Here is a 24309-nt window from a genome sequence, read left to right as displayed (position 1 = left end):
GTACACAACTACAGTATTTGAGTAAATGCACCTTGTTACTTTGTACCATTGATAATGTTACTGATTAAGTACAAGTCTAAATATGCTGCTTTGTTAAGATTCAACCATTTATTTGGTAATAATCAGCGGATCAAAATGCCATCACATAATACAGATAAATTCCAGGCTTAAAACATTACCACGCAGCATGTGAAAACTATAGGGCATGCAAAATGTTTGCATAGGGCTGGAATGGCATCATACAGTACTACCCAGGATGCTGCCAGTCAGCTTATCCTTCATCTTCTTTCCTTTTCAGGAACAGTGAGTAAAGAGGGGACATAAGGAAACATAAAATGCTCTGAAAACACTACATGTGGATGAATACAGTTAAATAATCATTAAAACAGCAGCATCACAAGGAGGATAGAAAGAACAGCAGAGACAGTAAACAAAGGAGGACGACGTACACAAAGAAAACCAGTATGGTGTCACAAAATAGTATAGTGTTTAAACATGTTGGATTGTAACATTCATAGACACAAGTTAAAAGAAGCATCAATGGCACCCCCTGCTGCTGAAACACAGTAACAACAGCCTGCATTCCTATTCACTGGACCAGTATATACAGTATATATATAAATATGTCCTGTATATACTGTGTGTATTTCATGTACTTCCATACGTGTCTTAATTAGTAACTGTCAGTCCACCAGCCGACCTGCACATTTAAGGAGAGGAAGACCCACAGGCTGAACTAGAGGCTGCAGCTGCTGCCTGAGACTGGGCGAGGAGGCGCTGCGTCTCACTGGACTGGGAGTCTGGACTCTCCTCATCGGAGCTGGACGGGACGTAGAGACCCAGAACCTGCTGCACCTTCAGAGGAAGATCCTGGAGGGAAGAAAGAGTGTGTGTGTGTGTGTGTGTTTTTAACAGGTCCTCAGAATATACTGAGACTAGAATGTGTGTGTTGGTGGTCCTCAGAGCATCACTCTACAGGTAAGTTATAAGAACTGCTGTAACAAACTAAATAGCTCACATGAGAACAGAAGCTGCGATATTCCAGTGACTCTGCACATCGTCCTGTGAAGCTCGTCTTACCTTGCAGCGGACCAGTTGGAGGTAAATGGCCTCGGCTCCACGCAGCATACTCAGTAGGTCCAACTTCATCGTCAGCTCGTTAATGTGCTGCAGATCAATCACAATATAGAATATTAAATTGTTTAAGTTAACAGAAAAAGTCAAAGAAATCTGTGATCTGGTCTCACATACAAACCTTCAGAATAGTGTTGAAGTCGTGGTCTGAGCCAATCAGCTCCCCTCGCTGGGATTGGAGGATGGCACAGGCGATCAGCAGGTGGAAGTTGTCACATGGAAGACGAGTCCAGAGAACCTGAGCAAGAAACAAAATGTGTCATCAAGATCCAGCCAGAGACAATACTTGATATTAGCTACATTTGGTTGAAAAAATATAGCAAAACTCATTTAATATTAGCCTTCAATATGCAGAAATGCACCAATATTAGTTTGAATAAAACTGAAGTATTTAACATGAAATGATTGTTGGACACTACAATGCAGCACTCACCTCCCACAAGATGAGGATGTCCTCAAAGGAAAACTCTCTCTTGAACCAGATGAGCAGCCAGCGGAAACAGAAGCAAAGAGAGCCGCTGTCTTGAGAGTCTGAAAGACAAAGACAAGAAAGAACTACAGTATTTTTTTCTTTTTTGATTTTTGGACAGATTAAAAAAAAGTAGAAGAATAACCTCCTTGTATCCAGTGAATCAGCCTTGTCTGTTTTAGTATAAACAATTCTAAATATCTATGTAAACGAGGTGTGATCAGAAAGTTCTGATTCTGTTCCTGCTGCCTGCAAGCAGACAGGTTCAAGCAGTAATTGTAATGAAAGGTTTTTCTTTATTAATCTGCCAAGGAAGGAGGCAGAGTTATGTGACAATCGGCGTATGTTTGTCTGTTAATCTGTGAATCTGTCTGTCTGTCTGTCCGCAACATTATTCAAAAAGGGACTAACAGATTTGGATGAAATTTTCAGGGAAGGTCAGAAATGACACAAGGACCACCTCATCAGATTTTTTCAGTGGTGCAGCTTATAGTCTGGACCCATTGATTTGTTAAGGATTTCCGTATCATTGCGAGATAGCGTCACAGTGTCACTGTAACTATGACAACAAGTGAACACTACGTCCGCTGTACTGCGCTCTCTGAGTGCTTTTCTTGTTGTTAAGGTTTCCATACAACATCACTCAATCAACTGGAGGATCTGTGCTACATGTGTTTTTGTGACCACTTGCAGGTTCAGTATTTCACCTTGGATGTCACACTGGAGCAGAGAGCAAACATCACATTCTGCCAGTCAGTACCCAGAACAATCCAGCCTGCATGTGGAGGATCATTACTGGTGGTTAGAGGTGGGTGTGCACCAGTCGCAAAAAAGTGAAGAAGGAACTTAAGGTAAGGGGCACCAAGAACATGTTTGTTGTTTTCTTCAACATTTACATGGATGTGCACCAGGAATTCGTCCCCCCAGTCAGACTGTCAGAGAGTTCTATGATAACATTAAGAAACGTCTGAGGGAGAACATCATCAACATCTTCCCATAAGTTAAACTCAAGCTAAATGGTTGCTATTTTGACAGAGTTTGGAACATTAAGCACTCATCACAGATTTTGCTTCACATGTTTCTAGAATAGGACTTCTAGAGAGCATTCCAAATGTGGCAGGAGCACTGTGAGCAGTGTGCTGCTGCACTAGGTGACGACTGTGAAGGGGAAGAAGAGCAAATATTATTCAGGTAAGATTTTTGCTTGTTCTAAATGCTGTCGCTGAACTTTTTGATTGCACTTCGTATTTTTCGTGGAATGCCCATCTGCAGATGATCCAAACATACATATATTACGAATAATAGCTATGATGTATAATGAAGTGGTTGTGTAACAGCCTCCTCTGGCCTGCTTTTCATTACATTATCCAAATAACTTTTGCTAGTGTCCAGCGCTTCCTCGGGGCTTGTTAGTGTTTATTTTACTCTCATTCAGTGTGACTGGCTGAATATTAGCTGACTCACCCAGGAAGTCACACAGCTCCGGGTCCAGAGCCTTCAGCAGGACACTGAGCTGAAGGAGCTGCTGCTTCATGGCCTCCTGAGACTCCTCAAAGTTCTGGTGCTGCAGAGAGGAGAAAATGAAAACAAGACCTGTTAGTCTCTTGAAGTCTACAGCTCTTTACATGGATAAGAACAAAATGTCTTCACCCTCCAATATTATTGCTATTTGACTATGTATATACTATAATGTAAAATATAAATCGTCTTTGATTTCTCTGAGAAAAATCTACCAAAACTTAACTTGCTTTGTACTGAAATTTGAAGGTTTCATGTTTGTGACACATCCTGACAATGAGAAATATTTCTACTAACCACCAGCTCCATGAAGCCTGTCAGACACCAGAAGGACTCCACTTCGTTCTGGGTGACGAACAGGATCGGAGAGAGGAGGTCACTCATCCCTTGGACATAACCTGAACCGACGGAAAAGGAGACACTGTCAAATCAGATGTCTGTCCTGCTGAACAATTTCTAACAATCTTTCAAAATGTGTAAATATATTGCTACTTCAGGCACTTTGATGCAAAGTTAAACCACTTCAGACTGTGTCTCGATGGTCGGGGTCATTAAGCGTCACAAAAAACTTTGTCCATTTATTAAACAAACCCCCATAGTGTTCTCTGCTTGCCAGCACAGAACTGCTTCTCCTTCTGTTCACTACAGTATCAGACAGGTAAGCAAACCAGGTATTATAGCTAACCTATAATACTTGAAGTGTGCATTGTCCAGGAAAATGGTATTGATCGGGACTTGGTATCAATACTAAATATTAAATGACTTGCTGATACAAGTCATTTATTATTTAGAATTGGGGGCAAATAGCCTTGATCAGGACATTCCTAATCTGCATATAGTTTAAAATGCACAACTTAACACATCGGATTCCTGTCTCTCTGTTCTGTCTAGAGCTTCAGAAACAATGCCAGAATTGCATAAGTGATTTTAAAAGTAGTATTAGGGCACGTCTGTTTGCAAGCAGTTCATGAATACACACCAAGATCAAAGTTGTACATGCAGTAAGTCATGAGCACATCATGAAGCAGCGTCAGCCCTGGATTGTCGTTCCCAGAGAAGAACGTGTTGTGTCTGTCTGTCCGGTTGACATCCCTCTCTGTCACAACACAACAAAGACATTTCAACTTCAGCATGTTTTCCAGCTCTGACAAGCAGCTGATTCAAACAATGAACAGATCTTCTGTTATCAGACAGACTGCAGGGCCGACCTATCAGGTTTCTGTATCCTCTGAGGAGGGAGTTCCTCATCTCTTGCTCTTCACTGACGGACTTCCACTGCACCTTCATTCTGAAGTACTCGTCCCTGAAGACACAGAGGAGCGTTAGAACAGCTGAATATTCTAAAGAAGTAGTTCAACATTTTGGGAAATAGATTTACTTGTTTTGTTGAGAGTTAGGCAAGAAGTCAGCAAGTAAGCGAAACTCTGTATTATGTCCATTACCACTCTGAAACCCAAAACGTATGCTATTTTTTAAAAAGTCAACAAAAATTATCTAATTTATCAATGTGTCGAACTGCAAAAACAGAAAAAAATGTCAGATTTTCAACTTTAAGTCATTCCTTGAACAACTTTTATATGACGTGTGGCTTCATTGGGGAAAAAATGACCAAATCCAAGCATAAAATGGTAATATTCTAATATACCTCCATTCCTAATCACTTTATCCTGCATTTTAAAATTAGTCAGAAACAAATCATTTCTGACAGATCTTTAAAAAAGAAGAAAAATCCAAAACTCAGAAGCCCTGATTTGCTCAGGAACCATTTGGCTGAAATGTAGACTGTGTTTACACAGAGCAGACAGGAACCAAGTATGAAAACATATTAGGAAGACTGAGAGGAAAATAAAATATACTTTTATAAGGTGGTTCACTATAAATATTTTAATTCCCTTAAACTTTATGACAAATAACTAACAGCAATATATTGAGCTGCCTCTCCAGTGAGTGTCTCATTTCGTGGACAGACTCCAACTCCAATAACTTGGTCAGCAGATGGCAACAGCAGTCAGCTATCTCATGACAAACTTTATAGCATCCTTAATCTGCTCTGCAGCTTCAGTGAGTTTGTCATAGCGGCAAATGATCCAGTTCTCCACCTGCTGCAGGTATTGGCTGGTGTGGCCATCAGCTCGTAGTCCAGAGCAGAACAAGGACAAGCACTGCCAGCTGCAGTCCACGACAGTGGAGTAGGAGTCTGTCTGCACAACGTTAGTCTCACTGGAGAGGCAGCTGAATGACAGTAAGAAACTAACAAAAGCGACCTGGCAACTGGGAAATACAAGACATCATGGGCCTTGGCTAGCTGGTTAGCAGTGACTGAACTTTCAAAATAAAACAATATCACTGAAAACACTAACGTTTTGACACGAAGAATGTCCTCCCTTTCCTTCGTAGTGCTGTTCCACGGATAAAAGCCCAGGAGGAACTTCCATATCTCCTTCCGTAGTGATGGCGTGATGCCCTGAAAGACACAAGAACATCAAAGAATCTGGTTAAATGAGGTTCCACACAGAAGATCTACTGTTCCTGTGATTAGTGTCTTACCCCTCTGAAAACAAGTTCTTTGACTTTCTCTGGGTTCTTCACGCGCCCCTCAGAGTCCAGGAACTCTTCCCAGTTGCCCAGAGGTCGACCCCTGGTTACGTCTGGTCTGGGACCCAGCTCCACGCCCTCGATAGAAAAACAGAAACAAGCATGAACATCTGATTTATGACACACAAATGTTTTCTCTAAACTATTGCTTTTGTATCCGTGTCTTACACAGGTGATGAGTTCAAATCCGGGCTCGTCGTCAGGCTGGGAGGGCAAACTAGGATCCTGAGCAGGGCGGGAGTGAGCAGGAGAATCTGGAGGACGAAGTGCAGCCCTGAAGAAATTAGTGACTTTGGAGAATCCACCAAATGTAGTTGCATAAGGGTCATGGATAAATCTCTGTTCAGGAAAAATAAAGCAGAATTACAAAGAGGAACAGACAAATCATTTAGTCTTTGTTTCTGTTTCTAGTTCATAATCTCTAAAATGGCATTTTTGGCTTGACAGGGAGACATTTTCTTGCTTTGACAGTAACACTGGTCATGCACTCATTGTACTGTACTTCATGAATAAGTGGCTATAACTGTGAGATATTGACTGGAAAATGACTTGGTCAATGACTCATCACTGTTAACAAATAAGCTAATAACCCATAAAAATGTATGCTCATGCGGTTTAAAATCATTAAGTGTGACATTATTATTACAGACATTACTGCCAATATAAAAGGCTCTGTGAAGTAACTTCTAAAATAAACAAAATTTAATCACCGAGACAAGATCAGAGCCTCCATCATCGAGGAGATGCAGCTTATCGAAGGACTGCGAGAGAGCACCTGAGTCGAGGGGGTAGGCGAGGAAGAGCCGGCCATCGACTGGAGACCTGAAGATAACAACAGAAGCCATGTGATGCTTTCCATACTCATGGGATGGAAACAACACTGACTTTTTCATTAGCTGTCATGAGATGACTTCAAACACAACCACCATGTCTGAAACTGATTGTCTGAACATTGGAATGGTAATGCTCACTGGTCCAGGATGATGTAGTGCTGCAGTGCCCTGAGCAGCTCTCTGGTTCCTCCTCTGTGGAAGTGAAGAGGAGGCAACGGGTGGCCGCCTCGACTAGTCAGCACTAGAAAGTTCCGACCCAAAGAGAACCGGGCCCTCCGAAGAGAGTATAGCTCTGAGAGAGGCAGAGAGAACGCCCACTGACCTGCAGGAGAATATCTGGATTTAGACGTGTTTTCTTGACATGACTGTTCTGCTGAAACTGAAATATGAACTGTACCAGATTCTTTAACTGGGACGTGCTCTCGATCCTTCTTCACGGTGCTGATAACGGCCCAGTCCGGCTCATATCCTGGGTCAAAGTTTGTGTCCTCCTCCCCTCCTTCACCATCCTGATTTAGAAGAAATTATTGAATGAGATGCTGATAATTAATACAAATAATTCTGACTTTTTAGCATGTAGCAAACAGGTTGTTACAGACCTTTCTGGAGTAGAGCACAGCAGGAGCGTTGCGACCATCATCCTCCAGTGGGCTCCACTCTAAAGCTGGCACTCCAGCCTAAAAAAGCATAAATATAAAGACAGAACTAGTTATCCCAGTTCTTTTCCGATCCTTCTTTGTATCTGAATAGACGTGGCTCACATAAATTTACTTACACGCTCTACAATGCGGATGAACCCTGGGATGGTGGTGTCCTGGTTACTCCTCTTGGCGTTTGTGTGGAGGTAAACCCCCTCCTTCTCAAATATCATCTGTGGAGAAAGAAAAAGCCCACATAAATGTAAATGAACTGTAAAATATAATCTGACTTACTGCGGTGACTCACTTTGGGTTGTGCCAAATTCCAATCATTAAAACTGGCTCTGGTAAATGTATGGTGGTTGCATTTAATAAGCTTTCAGCTAATGATTATTTTTATTACCTATTCATTTGTGGATTATGTTCTCAATTCATATATCATTAGTGAAAAAGCTGTGTGTAAATGCCCATATCCTAAGATGACATCTTCAGATTGCTCTGATATTCAGTGTACTTTTCTATATAACAAATGGCAGCTGTGATAAAGAGCAGGTCTGCAGGAGGAGCAGAAATGAGAACTCTGGCCTGATTATACATAAATTCAATCAAGGTGTGAGCCTTTTTCACTTACCTTCAGAGCCCACTGAGTTTTTCTGACCACTGTTTGCAGTACCTTACTTCTTGAGTGATTTAAGTTAGTTATTATAATCGCTGTGCTTTGTTTTAAACCTTAACAGTAAGAAGACAGGCATAGATATTTACTCCCAGCATATTAAGTTTAGTTGAAGGTGATAATGTACTGTATTGTGATAACCTCTGGTCCAGACATAAAACCAGCATCGACTGGTTCTAGCTCCACTGCCCTACAAAAAGACTATGACCACAATAAACCACAGTCTAACTGGATAGTTCTGGTGTTTCATTGTGCCTCAACATATATCCATAGAGTCCAGCATCCCACCTGGAAACCAGCATACACCACCACACGGTGCTAAGAAAGCAAACATTTCACAAGATCATAAAATCGTCACATGACAGAAGCTGGAATTTAGGTTGCACAATATATTATCTCTGCGATGATAACTCGATGTACGCATGCCCAATAGTCCAGTTGTGAACAGTGTAGTGTGAACTGAGAACAATTGTTTTCATTTTCCATGATGAACCAACAAGAGAAGTCTGTCTGAAAAAACATAATTTACTGACACTGAAAGATTCTTGGACACAAAACACATTACTTACAGGACTAGTTTGTTGACATGGAATGTGCACAATGCAATGAGCGAGGAACAGGTAGGAAAAGCTTTGGTTGCAAAGCTGAAATACAACATCAGTTATATGGAAATACTTTGGCTACATAAAGAATGATGTGGTCTAAAAACAAATATTCGGTCAGCAGTGTCTGGCATTGTTTCCACCACACAAGGCTTCATGACTAATTTGTTAAATCAGCACAAAGCTTTGCATGACGACCGCCCAATCAGATCTGAATGCAGTCCAAACCAAAAACACTATTGCCAATGTCTTTGCCAGTGTTACACCACATGAGAAAGGCCCAAAATTGCCTTTTTCAGCCTTTCTCTAAATATTATATTTTTCTGTGTAGTAACAACCCTCTACAAAATCATCCCAATCATTCAAGAGTTATTAGTTTTTCCCGTAAAGTTATTGAAATCACCTGGTTAAAATTCTTGTATTTTTGTTGCAGAAAAAGAAAACATCAAAATGTAATTTTTTCAAACACTGTGCAGCAATAATTAGCTTTATGAAAAGACATCAATTATCAAAGCAGTTGTTTGTTATCAGATTGGCTCTGTCTTGTCTAGAACTGTAACTTTAGGTGTTACATAATCTGTAAAATGAACTCATGACACTTACTGCATGAACTGTAATATCATTGTTATAAATAATAAGCCTGTGGATCAGGTATCCTCTCCAACAGCTGACCCATATCTGGTGCAGGTAAGTGAGATACACAACAAAGAGCCAATAAATGACAAAGACATCACATGATTGCAGAGTGACTGCTCTGTCAGGGCAGGAGGGGGGGAGAAGCAAGTCAAGCAAAACTTGGGTAGACTTTACTTGTATCAACAATCGATTAAATATCTTTGTGATTATTGAAAGATCTATCTGATATCCATACGACAGAGCTGGGTATCTTATGTCCAGCCAGAGGACAACATGTAACCGAGAGTTCTGCTTTATTTTATCGAACGTTATTGAAAACCGATGGCTAGCTTTAACATCAGCTAACACATCAGCAAGCTCCAGTAGTTCCGACAACAAAAACATCCCAGTAAAAGTGTCAACATTCACAAACACAAAAACTACCGGTTAAAATAGGAAAAACTTGGAATACCTTGTAGTCCTCAACGTTTTGCTCCATTTTTCGCTCTCTTGTGTCGCTGCTTCGTTCTTCCAAAACAAACGTTACGTCTTCCTGCTTCCGGAAAGTCCCGCCCACCGAGAGACGTCATATCACCAAAGAGCCAATCAGACAGCAGTAATGCATTTTTTTCTTTGTGTTGATTTTAAAGGTTTTTATATAATGATTAATTAGTGTTAATATCAGAAAATAATTTTTCTGGCATAATTTATATGGTATTGACCAGAGGAAGGTACTACACTTAACACTGTGAAAACTAGGCATCACAATCAAGGCCTCGGGTAACTTTGGTCAAGCACTGAATGCACTAAACAACATAACAAAATGTATTTGCAGCATTTTATACAATTAAAGATTTTGCAAGCGAGACATACCAATTTGAGCTGGTACTACAAAATAGACAGTGTATTCCTACCAATTGCCCTGCATACTAGTGAAATTTGGAGTCCAAACTAAACTAGATGGGACAAGCATGCTATAGAGATGCTGCATGCTGAATTTTACAGGTTCATATGAAACGTCAAATGAAATAAAAAAAACATAAAAATACATGCAGGACAGAGTTAGATAACTGCCCACTGATTGTCAACATTAAAAAAAGAACATTTACATTTTGATAACAAGTCAAATTGAGGCCCTGGGACCCACTGAGATTTAATTTACCACAAATTCAAGAGCTGAACTCTTAAAAAAGTCCCTCCTGTCAGCTGATCCTGAGACTTCCAGATTAGAAAACACTGATCAGCCTCAGACCAACACTTCAACCACTAATCACAGTCCACCACATCATTACATCAACAGAATACGCTTATCTGGAGGAATCAAATCAAAACTCATAACAAACTTCACCGCTGTCTGGCCCTGAACCACGAGTATAATTAACAGAATATGTCTCTACTGAAAGAAACACAAAGCAGAGACAAACCCTGACCGAATGCAGAATCAGTGACCACAGTTCAGCCACTGAGAACGAATGATGCAAGAAGTTGTGGAGGCCAACAGAAAGAAGAGATGCACTTCCTCTTAAAGTGTGATAAATACAATTATAAAAGCGACACTTCAAAAAGTTTCAACCATTAATTCCAAACAAGCAAAATCAGACAACGATAAAAAAAACATCAGATTCTGTTAGAAGAGGGACATAGACACACACATTTCTTCTTTTATGTCATTCTATTGCTCTTTCTAATAATCTTTTCCTTGATGCTTTGGCGATATTGTTAACTTGACATTAATTCCAACGAAGTATATTGAGTTGTGAATTGTGGAAGTCGAAATCACTCGAGGGCAGCAAACTCATGATTCTTTATGACATTTTACCAGCTTCAAATCTCCAGATCAGAAAACTTTGATTAAAACAAACCAAAAACAACGTTATTAACTTACTGCCAGTGGTAAAACTATCTTTAACAGCCTTTAAATCCATTCTGAGCAGGTGCAAGTACAGCCAGAGCACATATTTTTCTTCAGTCTTTGATTATACAGCTAATTCTGACTTATAAATATTGTTATAAGTATTGTTCAGTCAAGAAGGCAGTTAGAATCAATACAGAATAACATATATATATATATATATATATATGTGTGTGTGTGTGTGTGTGTGTATGTATGTATGTATATATATATATATATATGTATGTATGTATGTATGTATACATATATATACGGATACAGACAGATAGCAGGGCATGTTGCTCCTCGGAAAGCAATGACAAACATAGTGCACTTCTCAGAAAATTATGTTTTTTAAAAATAAAATTCTGTCCACTGCCATAAAATTTAAACATGTGATGCATTTTATGTGTCCAGATGTGATGCTATTATCACCTAAATTAACTACTAAAATGTTGTTGGGGTTGACCTATACATTGTTACAAGAAAATAAATGCAAAAAACATAAATGACTTGCAAAAATTTTCAAAATAATACAAAAGACTGATACAGCAGTTCAAAAAATATTGTTTAATAAAATTCTGTTCATTGGCTTATCAGACAAATTTCTGGTGTTTTTTAGTCAGGTCAGTTTGTAGTGTGTATAGTATTCTAGGTTAATTTGTATCTTATAAAATGTATATTACCATTGGGTGTTAATATATAAACCTGGTGGGTAAATTTGTCTCGTTAATTTTATTTTTATGCTGTGAAGCTCTTTGGCTCAGCGTCTGTTGCTTTAAATGTGCTCTATAGATACCAGAGAATTGACACAGTTCAAAGGTTCATATTGTTTCAACACAGAGTGCATATTATATTGCAATGAAACAATCCACAATAATATATTAATAATATAGATGTACTACAGTTATTAGCATTAATATCTTCCAGCACAGTATCTTTGTTCCAAGTTTTTAGGACTTTTCAGGAGTAATCCCGTTACTTGTGGGCTCGGTGGGTTTTAGGTAAAGGGGAGCAGGTACACGTGCACGAGAACATGGCGAGAACGAGCCCGCCCACAGACCTCGGTCACGTGTACAACGTGCGTTCGTTTGGAAGTCAGTAAACAGGTGACGTCAAGGCGACGGCAAGTTAGCGGAGATGAAACCAGAGGAAAACCCGTGTTTACTTTCAGAATAAAAGTATTTTGTCAATCACGATACAGTAAGTACACCTTACTGAGATGTGATTTGTGAAAATAGAGGGTTTGAAATTGAGCTTTAATGATTAAATTCTAATAATTAATTTACATTTCCATATCTATTCAAATGAGCTTTCTGGCAATAAAGTTGAAAGAAACATTACCTTCACAGCATCAAAATACAATTTGTTGATAAATTACACAATAGCAACAGTCAAAACATAATTGAATATAAGTTAATAATATAAAATGAAAAGTAATGGGGACAGACTGCACTTTACAGCCAGGAGAGAATACTGTCTGATATTGTTTGTAGATGATCAATATATCTATTACTGATAACAATGTTAGGTAACATTTTACAGATCCGAATGCCCCAATTGTGGAAACTGCATTATGGATAAGTGCAATATCCAGACCACGTAATCTACAATGTTTTTGAGGAAGGCAAAATGTGTCAAAACACACCATTTAAATAAAGCATATTGGTTCCTATAAATTATATTCTAGTGTTTTAGCTGTTTTTTTTTGTTTTTTTTCCACTGAAAAAGAAATCCAAACACTTCCATTCCCACTAAAATCCTGACTCATATTTCAATATCTGTTAAAAGAATTGCATGATCTTTTTTTGTATTTCACTGAGTTGTACTTCCCAATGATTATAAGAAGCTTTCCTTAAATAATTGTTTGGTTTGGGACCAACTGAATGAAAGTGTGTATTTAGTTTAAGGAATGTTATTAGAATCACAATGTTTCTTTTTTTTTTTTGGTAAGTAGGTGTTCACATATAAGGATTTTGACTAACAGTAAACACAGACAATCTGAAAAATTTAAAAGGATAAAAGATTAGAAAAAAAAGCAAGTGCTGTCAGTCAAACAAAAAGCATGTGTAGGAACACGTAATAATATTGCTTGCAATGTTATTTAATTTTTACGAGTAATTAATGAGTTACAAGGAAGCTTTTTGCAAGTTACTAGGAAAAATCTATTTGTTGTCCAATGCTTAGGAGCTGATCAGAAAACTAAGCTTAATTTATCATCAGACAGCACAACTTCCTGAGATGCGTTGATGTAACACCTTTACTTGCAACTCTGCAACACTGTTCCGCAGCAGCGCTGTTATTGTGAAACTCCTAACCGTTATTAACCGTTACTAACGGTCGCTAGCTTGCTGCCGCTGGTGTCGAGCCTTGCTAGGGGAGAGAAACCGTGGAAGAAGGCAGAATACGGAGGATTAAAACAAGTTTAAGCTCGATAAACATCTGGCAACGTGGAAGAAAGAAAGCGAACAGGTGGGTGAACGTCTTCCCTCGTTCCTGTCATTTACACTTCGGGGTTCGGGCGCCTGCTAAATCCCGAAAATGGAGGTGAAATCTGGGTCCATGATGAGGAGGCTGCACACAAACACAGAATAAACAAGCAGATCAACAGCAACAGTAACAACAGCTGCGGCGGCGATAGCAGCCGCTCAGGAAAAGTCCACGGCAGGCAGATTGAAAGGAGACTTTGCAGAGAGGCCAGTAAAGAGGATCAACAGGGGTCATTACAAAGAGCTAACGGTGCAGCAGCTACAGCAGCTAGCATTGGTAGCTACTGTCATGCAAGCTACAGAGGAGGGGGGCTGCGACAGTCACAGCTCACGGTGTTTAGTGCAGGTTTATGTGTTTACCTGCACGTGTTTAAACTCATGCAATCCTTAAATTTAAATAAGAAAGAAGCAGCAGCACCCATTTGCTATCAGTGACAGGTGATAGCATGAGCAGCTAACTTTGCTTTTTGCTTTATTTGTCTTTTTTTTTTCTCTCAGGTATCACCAGCAACTTGGCAACATCTCTTCTCTCCCCTGGCTCTCAGTGTGTAAGGACACCACCCAGTTCATCATATCTTAAAGTGCCTCTCTGCCTGATTGGTCATAACGTCCCCTGCATCTCCTCCATCAGTGCAAAAACTATCTGTACACCAGCAACAACAAAGTCAGACACGCCACAGCTACCAAAGTTCACTGTCAGTGCTTCGTTCAGTTTGGTGCCCCAAAGTAAACCCTCACCCAAGCAGAACTCTCCACCCTTCATCAGCGTTTTCTCATCACCTCAGCCCATCTCTCTGTTAGCAGTATCTACACCGTTATGGCCTCCATCACCCAGTCATCCGAGCCTGAGATCCCAGACAACCACAAAGAGAGCTGGCTGGCGCTGCTGTCCGCCGCCGAGGCGTATTGCCAAAAGTCCGGCTGCGACCTGGCCATCCTCACAGCCTGCAAGAAGTTCAGGTCGTCGAGTGGGGAAGGAGAAGGGGTGAGGAAGCGGGAGAGCGGCAGTGCCTTTCCGAGGGAGTGCGACTTCTCCTACAGCGTCTGGGGCCAGGGCTTCCTGGCCGAGTCGGCTCGTCGCTACATAGATGACATCGGTGTGCTGCACTCCACCACCATGCTAACAGCCCAAAAGCATTCACGCCAGGCCGGGACGGAGGGAGGAACCAAGCTGGTGGTGGACTTGACCTCTGACCCCGGACACAGGGGGGTGAGTTTACATTGAGGCAGAACGGTCGACCGATATGTTTTTGTCAGGGCCGATATCAATCCTGATAGTGGTAACCGGGGAAGATCGATAACTGATGTAACTGATAGGAGGAAACCTGTCATTCATAACTAATTTCTTTATAAATACGACTTACCATTAGTGATATGTCCAATGGAAATAGGAGTGATGATGTTAGTACACTCTCCTCTGTTTACTATGAGATAAACTGATAAAGATTAATCCTTCTTCTGCAGTTACATCTGCTGTTTTTCTAAATCTTTCACTGCTCTATCTCTTTTATTGTCCACAGAGGCTTATATATTGCATGTGTGGTTGGCTCCTGACTTAGCCGCTAGCTGTTAGCGCAGCTTTAGACACTGTGAAAGAAATCAATTTTCTGGTTTGTGGTGATGGCTATGCTTCTTGTTCAGTCCCTGCTCTCTGTTAAAGAGATGTGTCTGCAAGTTAAAACAGAGTGTTACAGTTTATCCTACTGTAAAAAGATGTTAGAAGTATTTTAGATAGTGTTAGTTAAAGTCTAAGAGGCACAACAAACTTTCTTAGTAGCAGCCTTAGCCTAGCACGAGTAGCAAAATAAGTTCCAGCTGCACTGACACCAACAAGGTAAATATTCAGGAATTTTCAGTGTAACAGGGTGACCTTGACATGCTTGTGGAAGTTTGTGGTGTTTTTTTATCTGCTAATTCACCAAAGTCTGCAAATGTGCTCGTTTATTCTGTTCTGAGTGTTTGAGATCACAGATTGGCTGCATCAGAACCAAAGTGATGCATGTAATTTATTTTATCCATCATGGTTTAATAAAGAAAGTAATGACACCAACAACTGGAAAAATGCCTGATATCATCCAGGCCAATATCAGTTGATCCCTACTGAGGTATCCATTCTGAACATCCATCATGTGTGTGGTTCTCTGCTGTCGTTGCAGAACTTTACAGGAGACGGAGGAGTGGGTGGAGTCAGTCCCAGCAGCCGGCTGTACTCCCAAAGCTACCCGTCCATCTACAGCTCAGGAGGCGGCAACGGGCAGGGCGGCGGCCAGAACGGTACCGGGGACAGGGAACGGGAGAAGAGCGCTCTGGAGGCCGAACAGGAGAGGCAGAGGTCTGGGATTGTGGATTTAGAAGAAGAGTGCGAGGATGAGGAAGAGGAGGAGGACATGGATGAGAGGAGACCCTACGGGAATGAAAGTGCTGGTGAGGAAAGATGTCGTAATCTCATGGATTCTAAAACCAGACAGGAGGCTTTTTGCTTTCTATTTGTGCAGTTTTATTCATTTATTTATGTGATTTATTTCAGACGTGCACAGTACCATAAAGAGAAAAAAAGGAGAAAATAAATTACACAAAAAACAACAGAAAAAAGCAACCAAAGTAAATCCACAAGTTAAAATAATGTCTGAAAACGAGTACGATGAAACTTAACTTATTAACCTGCTACACGTCTGTACATCTCATATCCTACTGTTTCCTGATTGCATCAAACTTTCTACTTTTATACACTACCGTTCAAAATTTTGAGGCCAGACAATTTCATGTTTTCCATGAAAACTCACACTTTTTTATTATTTTAACTTGCGGACTTACTTTGGTTGCTTTTTTTCTGTTGTCGTTTTTTGTTTTGTGTAATTTATTTTCTCTTTTTTTGTCTTTATGGTACTGTGTACATCTAAAATAACTCACAAAAATAAATAATGTGCTGACGTAATTGCACAAGGGTTTTCTAATCATCAATTAGCCTTTCAACACCATTAGCTAACACAATGTACCATCAGAACACAGGAGTGATGGTTGCTAGAAATGTTCCTCTGTACCACTATGTAGATATTCCGTTAAAAATCAGCTGTTTCCAGCTAGAATAGTCATTTACCATATTAACAATTTGTAGACTGTATTTCAGATTCATTTAATGTTATCTTCATTGAAAAAAACTGCTTTTCTTTCAAAAACAAGGGCATTTCTAACTGACCCCAAACTTTTCAGTGGTAGTATACCTCTTTAGAAACTCCAAGAAAACATTTATCGTGCCACACTGTTATATTGTTTAAGCAATCGTTTTTTGGAATTTTTTTTTTTTTTTTTAAGTTTTCTAGTTGTACTCATTTTGACGTCATCGTCCAGATTATTCCATAAACTTAACCCATACACTGATAGACATCTACTCTTCATGATGCTACGAGCAAATGGCTTTTAAAAATTAAAATTCCTTCTTAATGCATAGTTTCCAATAATGCCTCTGAACAGTTGTTGCATGTTATTGGGAGTAACTTGTTTGCTCTGAACATTATTTGTACAGTTCCAGATCTAACAAAATCAATAAATTTCAAAGTATTTATTTTGGAAAAGTGTGCTCATTATATCCCACATTATGTATTATGCTTATAGCTTTCCTTGTAATATGTTTATTGGCTGTAATGTAGTATTATATGTGTTAATCCACACTTCTGCACAGCAGGTCAAGTGTGGTAGAAACAGTGAGCAGTATAACGTATAAGAGGCTTTTGAATTCAGAATGTGTCAGTTTTTGCCAACTTTGCTCTTATATACTTTATATGAGAGTTTCCAGGTGAGTTTGTGATCAAGTACCACACCTAGAAATGTGTGTTTAAGTTGCATTGAGCTCTAAAGTGGAAGTTTTATGGACACAATCAGTTTTGAATCACGGTGTCGATTGTGAGGTTTTCCATGGTCTTTCTGCTGCAGGTGTTTTCTCTATGGACGAGGATTCTCTGTCTCGGGACTGCGAGCCGTTCTTTGAGTCAGACGGGGAGGAGGAGAGCACCGATGGTAAGAGTTTAGTCTACTGAATTAAAATAGTCCTATATATATTAAATGCTCAGATACACACCCTACATGCTCATTTCCCTGTCTGCATCAGGCTCGTTGAGCGAGGACGCCCCTCCGCCGCCACGTGGCATGGCGGTGGGTCAGGCTGCCTACTCGTCCCGTCAGGCCCATTCCATGGCTCTGGCTCGATCTCTGCCGGTTTCTGTGCCTGTGTGGGGCTGCAGAGGGAACAGAGCTGCTCCTGGAGACAGTAACAGCGGAGAACGGGTGAGCAGACGACATTTAAAGCACAGCAGCTGGTTTGGCTGCAGGGTTCTGCCTCCCAAAATGAGAATAGGGGGTTAGCCAGCTATTTTAGGTTTCACTTGAGTTTTCTTTACTGCGGTCAGCTGCGTGGGTTCAGAAGGTCAAAGCATGTCAACAGCCTGACTATTGACCAATCAGCTCACTGGAAACATGTGCTCAGCATCTATAGGATCATTTTGCTGTTGTAGAAAGCAACTAAATGCAGACTCCTAAATACAGTTCTGCCTCATTTATAACTGCGCCAAATCTAGACTAAATTAATTTGAAAGACATACATATATGAGGGATTAGAAAAGTAAGCAGGAGACTATTCTTTTATGGCTACCTTGATGGTTATTTTCCTGGACATTATGAATAAAAAAAGCTGCACAGATGCTGAAAATTAAAATATACAACCTTATTTTTTAAACTCATTTACAGTTCTCTAAAAAAAACAAAAAACGAGTGGAACGATAATATAATATTCTTTTTACAGTATGTATATAGTAGTGCTGGGCCTGTTTTGTTTTGTGAGAATCAAATCTGTTTAGAGTCAATGTGAGGATAGTTTGAAATTAAAAGTTTGCTCATTGATGTCTCTTATTAGAAATACAATCCACACACATTCACCTAGTGTTAGAAATTATGTTTTAAATGTAACATTTCATCTCAGTGTGAATTACACTTCTTTTTCTGACTTTCTCTTTTTCACATTGTATTTTTCTGTCTTCTTTAGCAACAGAATCAACAGATTTTCTCTCTGTACACTAAACATGTTGAAGCATTTTTTCAACCCCTGTTAAAAAGACTTTAAGTCACATGCTTTCTTATTGCTTTGGCCTTACTTTAAGTATTGCCTGTAGTGTTTCTACAGCTTCTCATTCCATTTTAGCTCACTGTATAGATTTTATGAACTGAATATTTTGGGTTTGATCTCATGTCGTCATATATCAGAGTTTTCCAGAATTATCAGTGTTGGCCACACATAGTTAGATTTGCTTCCCGATACCTGGTGTAGCTGAACTGTATGAAAACATGAGAACAGCTCAAGGCCTTTTCTCAGATAGTAGTGGGTGGACAGATAATGGGTCGAGTGCTGGAACAAAAGCTGCTGTTTTTCTCTGTTGGTCAAGCTACAGATTTTACATGTCTTTTCTAAATCAGAATAAATGTACAGATGTGCTGCAGGTCAGCAGTAAATTGGAATTACATATGTTCTAATAAAAGATCTCCACTTCAGAGTGTTATTAATATTTTAACAGTGAAAATGGCCTGGTGTGAAATCTAATTCCAACAGTGGCTGAATGTCTTTCTATGAAACACACAGAAATAGTTTAGTTAACCAAAGAAAATGTGCTTCAGAGAGAGCTTTGTTCTATCAGCCTAACTGAAATATAAACAGAGTTCCTGAAAAAAAGCCCTCTTAGAAAAGATAAGTTAACTGTGCTGTTTGCTGTCAGTTGACACATTTCATGCCGACTAAAGACGGAGACAAAGACACTATTCAGTCCTCAGCGCTGATGCACCAACTAACATCCACGACGGCTGCATCAGCTCATGTGACTAAAAAAGTGTGTAGGCAGATATTTCACAAGCAGAATATCAGAATGTAAGACAAAAGAAATAATCCAGAATTTTCTCCTGTGTTTTTTGCCTCCCAGGTGGGCTGTGCTGACCTGGAGCACATCGCTGCCAGTATGAAGGCCCTGCTGGCCCCCGGAGCCACCGACGGGACGGAAATGTTCGGAGCTCTGCCGCGACCTCGACTCAACACAGGAGACTTCTCCCTCAAACACTGAGAGAGAGACGGAGGGAGGGAGAGAGGCGAGTAGAGAGAAACAGAACGGGGTAGAGGATCAGAGAGGAGACGGGAGGAACCCTGGATTGGCTGGCAAATGTGACGTACAGTATGTGAAACAGTGTAAAAGCTAGTACCTCCATTTATTTCTTACTAACCAAAATTAACGGCACATGCTTTGAGGAGTCATGTTGTTATGGACACTAATAACATTCTCAACACTACACCCGAACCACGGCCACACTGTCACGGAGCATTTCACTACACTAGCTACTACACATGCCACAACACTACATTAGGATCGGACCTCCAGATGTGTAGTGACCCACTGCACTGAACAACCAGGACACTAAAACAGGGTGAACCACAGTGGAGCTGAGGATCTGGGATGTTTGCCTTTTGGTCAGATTACCTGTGAAGTGATGAGATCTCAGTGAGCAGACGTCTGGACCTGGTGCTCAATCAGACGCTGCTTTCAGTGATTTTAGCTTTACTGTAATATGTAGTCGCTCTAAAGCTAAAAATGCTATTGAACGTAATTTTGGTGGCTTTCTTTGCAAGAGGTGGATGAAAAGATGGATGTCACTGTCATGTCTGTTCAAAGTTAGGTTAGAATCAGGGGTAGTTAGACTTTCTGTGCAAGTACAAGACAGCACATGAGGCCTGAATTCTAGCATCTGCCCAATTCTGCAAGATTTTGTAGCTTTGCAGCCCAAAATTTGTGTCTGTACAGCAACGACAATACAAAAGCAGAAGCCGATCGACTGCGCATATGTGGGACCTTCGAGTGGATTCTAATCAGACTAGAAAGTATTATAAATCCAGGCTAAAACAGTTTAAGAACTGTAACAGATTTTCAAATCAGGTTAGGGAGAATCTCACTAATCTCATGCACAACTACAAGACTAGAAAATAATTCTGCATCACACACTAGAAAATCTGTTAGGATATTCATGTTAGAGGGAGCAGAGCACCACCTCACATGGTCTCATGGGGAAAGAGATGTAAATAAATTGGAGACTGTGGAGCAACAACTTGCTACTCTAGAGTGAGGTAAAAACAAAAGCAGAAGGATAGACAAGTCTGGATGTTCTAATGTAACCATCTGTTGCTAGCGTTAGCCTCAAGGGCTAGAATGTTTAGCATTGCTGGACAGTTGTGTCCTCTGCTCCAGGTGGTAGCATTGGTACTCATAAACATCTAGATTTGAACTCAAACATGTCTGATATTTACTGGGCAACCCCAATGACATTACTGCAGTAAAGGAGGCTTCAGACTAGATCTATAAATCCTCCACATTACCAAATAATCTGTACTCAACATCACTTCAGACCAAGATCATTGATAAGACATCTCTGAATATTAGGTGAAATTAGGATATATTGGTCTGAAAGTGAGTCCAGTCTAAGTGTGTAGTAGCTCGATATCATACGCGACATTAGCATGCATGCTCTTGTAGCGCAGTTGCTTCGCTGACATCCATAAACATGTCCAAGTAGACTTATGTACTTGGCAGAAGATGAAATTTAGGCCACATGAACCCTCGACTTCACAAAACAGTAAGATCTGTCCGTGTACAGTGAAAAACAGCGAGCCTGTATTACCTTATTTGACAGAAATCTGAGCATTTTGCTGCTATTTCTGGCAAGTTAATGAACAGAAACGTCTGATACGATGGGTAAATGAAACCTCAATTGCCAAAGCTAACTGAGAAATTTAATTGCTATTTTTCTCTCAGTTCTGATGATTTTGACTGGTGATTTTCCTTTGGTGCTCTCTAAAACCTCTTGTTTCTGTGCAACCAAATTACTCCATACAGGAATAACACAAGACATAAGAATGGTATCCATCTTTTCTCAAGTCTCTTGGAAAGAAAGTAGATCAGCATAATGTTCTTCAAAGGTTTAAAATGAGCAGGAAGAATCCAGACTTTATTAGTGGAACACTTTGTTCCATTATTCCAGAAAATACACACATGGCTACATTAGCTGGAAGGGATTATTTTCAGAAATTACAAAAGTGTTTGCATCTGTAGGTCATTAACTCCTATCATGAAGACGTCAGTTTCAACTTAAGGGCCTCCTCGTCATTTAGTGCAGCGTGCTAAAGTGTTAGCATCCCCACATGGATGTTTTCTCTGTCTGCTCCCATCATTTTCAGGGTAAAATGACCAACAGGCCTGTCGTGGCCCCCTAAGAAACCACTCTATTCCTTCTGCGGGATAGAAACCAGGCAAATGGTTGATTAACATGAAGCTTGTGGCTTTACAAAATGTGAGCAGAGGACACCAGCACCTCCTCATAACATGCCTATTTCTACTTTTACTTTTGCCAATGAATGACTGACTGATAGAATGATTGTAAACCAATACTGAGTTCTGGGGGATGTTCTTTTTTTTTTTTTTTTTTGCTCTGGATATCTTGTTGAAACAACTGAATGAATGAGAAAGTGACTGTGTGTGAGAGAGAAAGAGAGCGAGATAAAGTTGGTTTTGAAAGGAAAAATGTCCATCTGACGTTTTAAAAACAGGTAAATGTTCCGTTAAGTACTTTTATGTTTCAAATAAAGGAGCAACACCAAGAGAAAAGTCGTCTGTGTGATTTTGTCAACGTACTGATGGATGCAGTATTATTAGGGGCCTCTAGAGGGCATCAGCGCTCTATGTTGCCCTTTTCAACAGCAGAAGCCGTTTAATTACCAAGTATGTTTTCACGTATGAGGAATTTGACTTGGTGTTTTGATGCATAACAACAATAACCACTGACAAAAAGAACATTTTTAAAGACAGGTAAAAAAAAAATTTGAAGAAAAAAATGTTGCAAAAAGCAGCCAATGTTAAAGTAATATCAATATTTACACTGTGCAGGAAGGTGCAAGTTATTCGTCTGGGATGGGATCGATGTTCCCTCTACTTTTTCATGAGTCTGAGCAAACACACAAACTCCCTGAGCGTCCCTTGGACCACTGTGAGCAACATCAGACGTGTGCACTGTGGTCACACCAGCATCACATCCATTCAAGTTACATGGTTCATTAAAAGAATCAAATTACAGCATTTACATTTCTGTTAAAACACTTTGACAACAGGAGCCAGTTGAAGGCTGCAGTGATTTTAGTGACACTACAATGTATAAGAGTGAAGTTATTGAATATTTGTCTCTCTTTACTGTTGCAGTGGTTTTGCAAATTGCAGACGGACCCTGTTCACTCCATAGACACCAATGTTATTCCTGTAGCTTGAAAGACAGCTACTTTTGATAAAACTGGGCTTGTAGCACATTGTCTGCCTTGCAACAATGGGAAAGAGGCACCGTTTATGTTTTGACAACCTATATCTAATGAGTTATTGATGCTGGAAGTCCGAATCTGTGAATATCTTTCCAACTTTACTGAACTTGGGGCCACTACCACCTAAGGAGTGATATATTTAATTTTGAAAAAAGCATTTAGCCATACTTAAAGCTTCAAGTGCTTTATTAACACGGAACTAAAAAAATTGTATTGTTTTATTATCACAGGTTCTGTCTGAAAAGAGGTGGCATCATTTTAAACAGTGAAATCAAACTAATAAAATGTAATGACCAACCAGTGAGCAATACTGGATTCTGCAAAAACATAAACAACTTTTTTAAAAATCTAAATCTTATCTTAATACAGTTAATGTATTAACTTATTTTTGTGTGTATGCATGTATTTATTGATTTATTTAGTACTGTTAACAAATCAGAGTTCTGAGTGAATTTTTCTTAAGATAGGCAAAGGCCATTTATTGATTACATATAGGCTCTTAAATGTTTATTAAAAACTAAAAAGCATTAAAAAAAAAAAACAACTTAGGCATTTATTGAGTCACTAAAATACTGTAGAGTACAGACCACATCAGCATGATTATAAGCATCCTCTGGTAAATTAACAACCAGATACTGATGTCTCTCACCATATGGACTTCAGGAGATGACTGGGGGATGATAAACTGTGACCTACTGGTTGGGTTCTCTCTGTTCTCATGTTTCTTACATGTTTGTCCCCTGACAGCCGGGTCCTAATGTTTTTTGAGCAACACACCATACTATGACGTTTTTACAATGATGGTTCTACTATGGAACCAGTTTGACATGTTCAGGTGTTCTTTGTGTGAAAACTCAGAGATTTCAGGTATCAGAAGGTGGTTTTCAACTTTCTTTGTTAACTTTCTGCCTCAACTTTAAACTAAATTTCCTTCACTAAGCCAGCCCTCTGGACTTCCAGGAAGCTGTGTTCCTATTGGCTGTCCAGGTGGCTGCTTGGTGTTCTCAGGAACACCTGAGCAGCTCAGTGTCTTCCTGCTTTATTTAGCTGCAGACAAACATTTCCTCTGCTTCTGTTCACCAGTGAACTGGGTTTGGCTCCATTGCTTTAATTTGTTCTTTAGGTGTTGGCTTGCAGCTTCCAGCAGTGAAATAGACTTTAATGTGTTTCTTGGTGTGTTTTAGGGCTTTGTACTGGATAGTTGTCTTGGTAAATGAGGTTCTTTAGCCACAGTTAGCACATGGTGCTAATGTGTGCAGTGATTAGTGGATTTGGTACAGCTGAGTTGTGTCTTTATCTTGGCTGTAGTGAGTCTTCAGAGGTTTTTGGTCAGACACATTCTGTATTCTTGTTTGAGAACCAGCGTTGGTTGTCCAGAAGGTAAGAGTTCCTGTCCTGATTCTCTGTTCTCAGAGGTTCTCTGGTAGGCTGCAGGAGACTTTAGCGTTTGGGTTGTGCTAGTCTGGT

The 24309-nt window shown here is 39.9% G+C and overlaps 2 protein-coding genes across 2 annotated transcripts; one reads left to right on the top strand and one right to left on the bottom strand.

Annotated features, from left to right (window-relative positions):
- Positions 1-89: 89 nt before the first annotated feature.
- On the bottom strand, positions 90-9650 carry tbc1d17 (TBC1 domain family, member 17). Its single transcript, XM_023276537.3, has 17 exons — positions 9550-9650; positions 7325-7420; positions 7149-7226; positions 6947-7058; positions 6688-6871; positions 6427-6538; positions 5885-6055; positions 5669-5794; positions 5482-5585; positions 4330-4424; positions 4101-4217; positions 3419-3519; positions 3068-3167; positions 1568-1665; positions 1256-1372; positions 1081-1167; positions 90-870 (listed from the first exon to the last, which is right to left on the bottom strand). The coding sequence occupies exons 1-17, from the start codon at positions 9574-9576 to the stop codon at positions 709-711; spliced, it is 1887 nt and encodes a 628-aa protein (XP_023132305.2). The 5' UTR covers positions 9577-9650; the 3' UTR covers positions 90-708.
- A 3631-nt stretch (positions 9651-13281) lies between these two features.
- On the top strand, positions 13282-22141 carry akt1s1 (AKT1 substrate 1 (proline-rich)). The gene is made up of 6 exons (XM_023276543.3): positions 13282-13440; positions 13956-14667; positions 15614-15881; positions 17388-17471; positions 17563-17738; positions 19418-22141. The coding sequence occupies exons 2-6, from the start codon at positions 14275-14277 to the stop codon at positions 19553-19555; spliced, it is 1059 nt and encodes a 352-aa protein (XP_023132311.2). The 5' UTR covers positions 13282-13440; positions 13956-14274; the 3' UTR covers positions 19556-22141.
- The last annotated feature ends 2168 nt before the right edge of the window (positions 22142-24309 follow it).

The sequence above is a fragment of the Amphiprion ocellaris genome, chromosome 19 (assembly GCF_022539595.1).
Source record: "Amphiprion ocellaris isolate individual 3 ecotype Okinawa chromosome 19, ASM2253959v1, whole genome shotgun sequence".
In the NCBI taxonomy this organism is placed as follows: domain Eukaryota; kingdom Metazoa; phylum Chordata; class Actinopteri; family Pomacentridae; genus Amphiprion; species Amphiprion ocellaris.
This window is presented reverse-complemented; position numbering and strand designations above follow the sequence as displayed.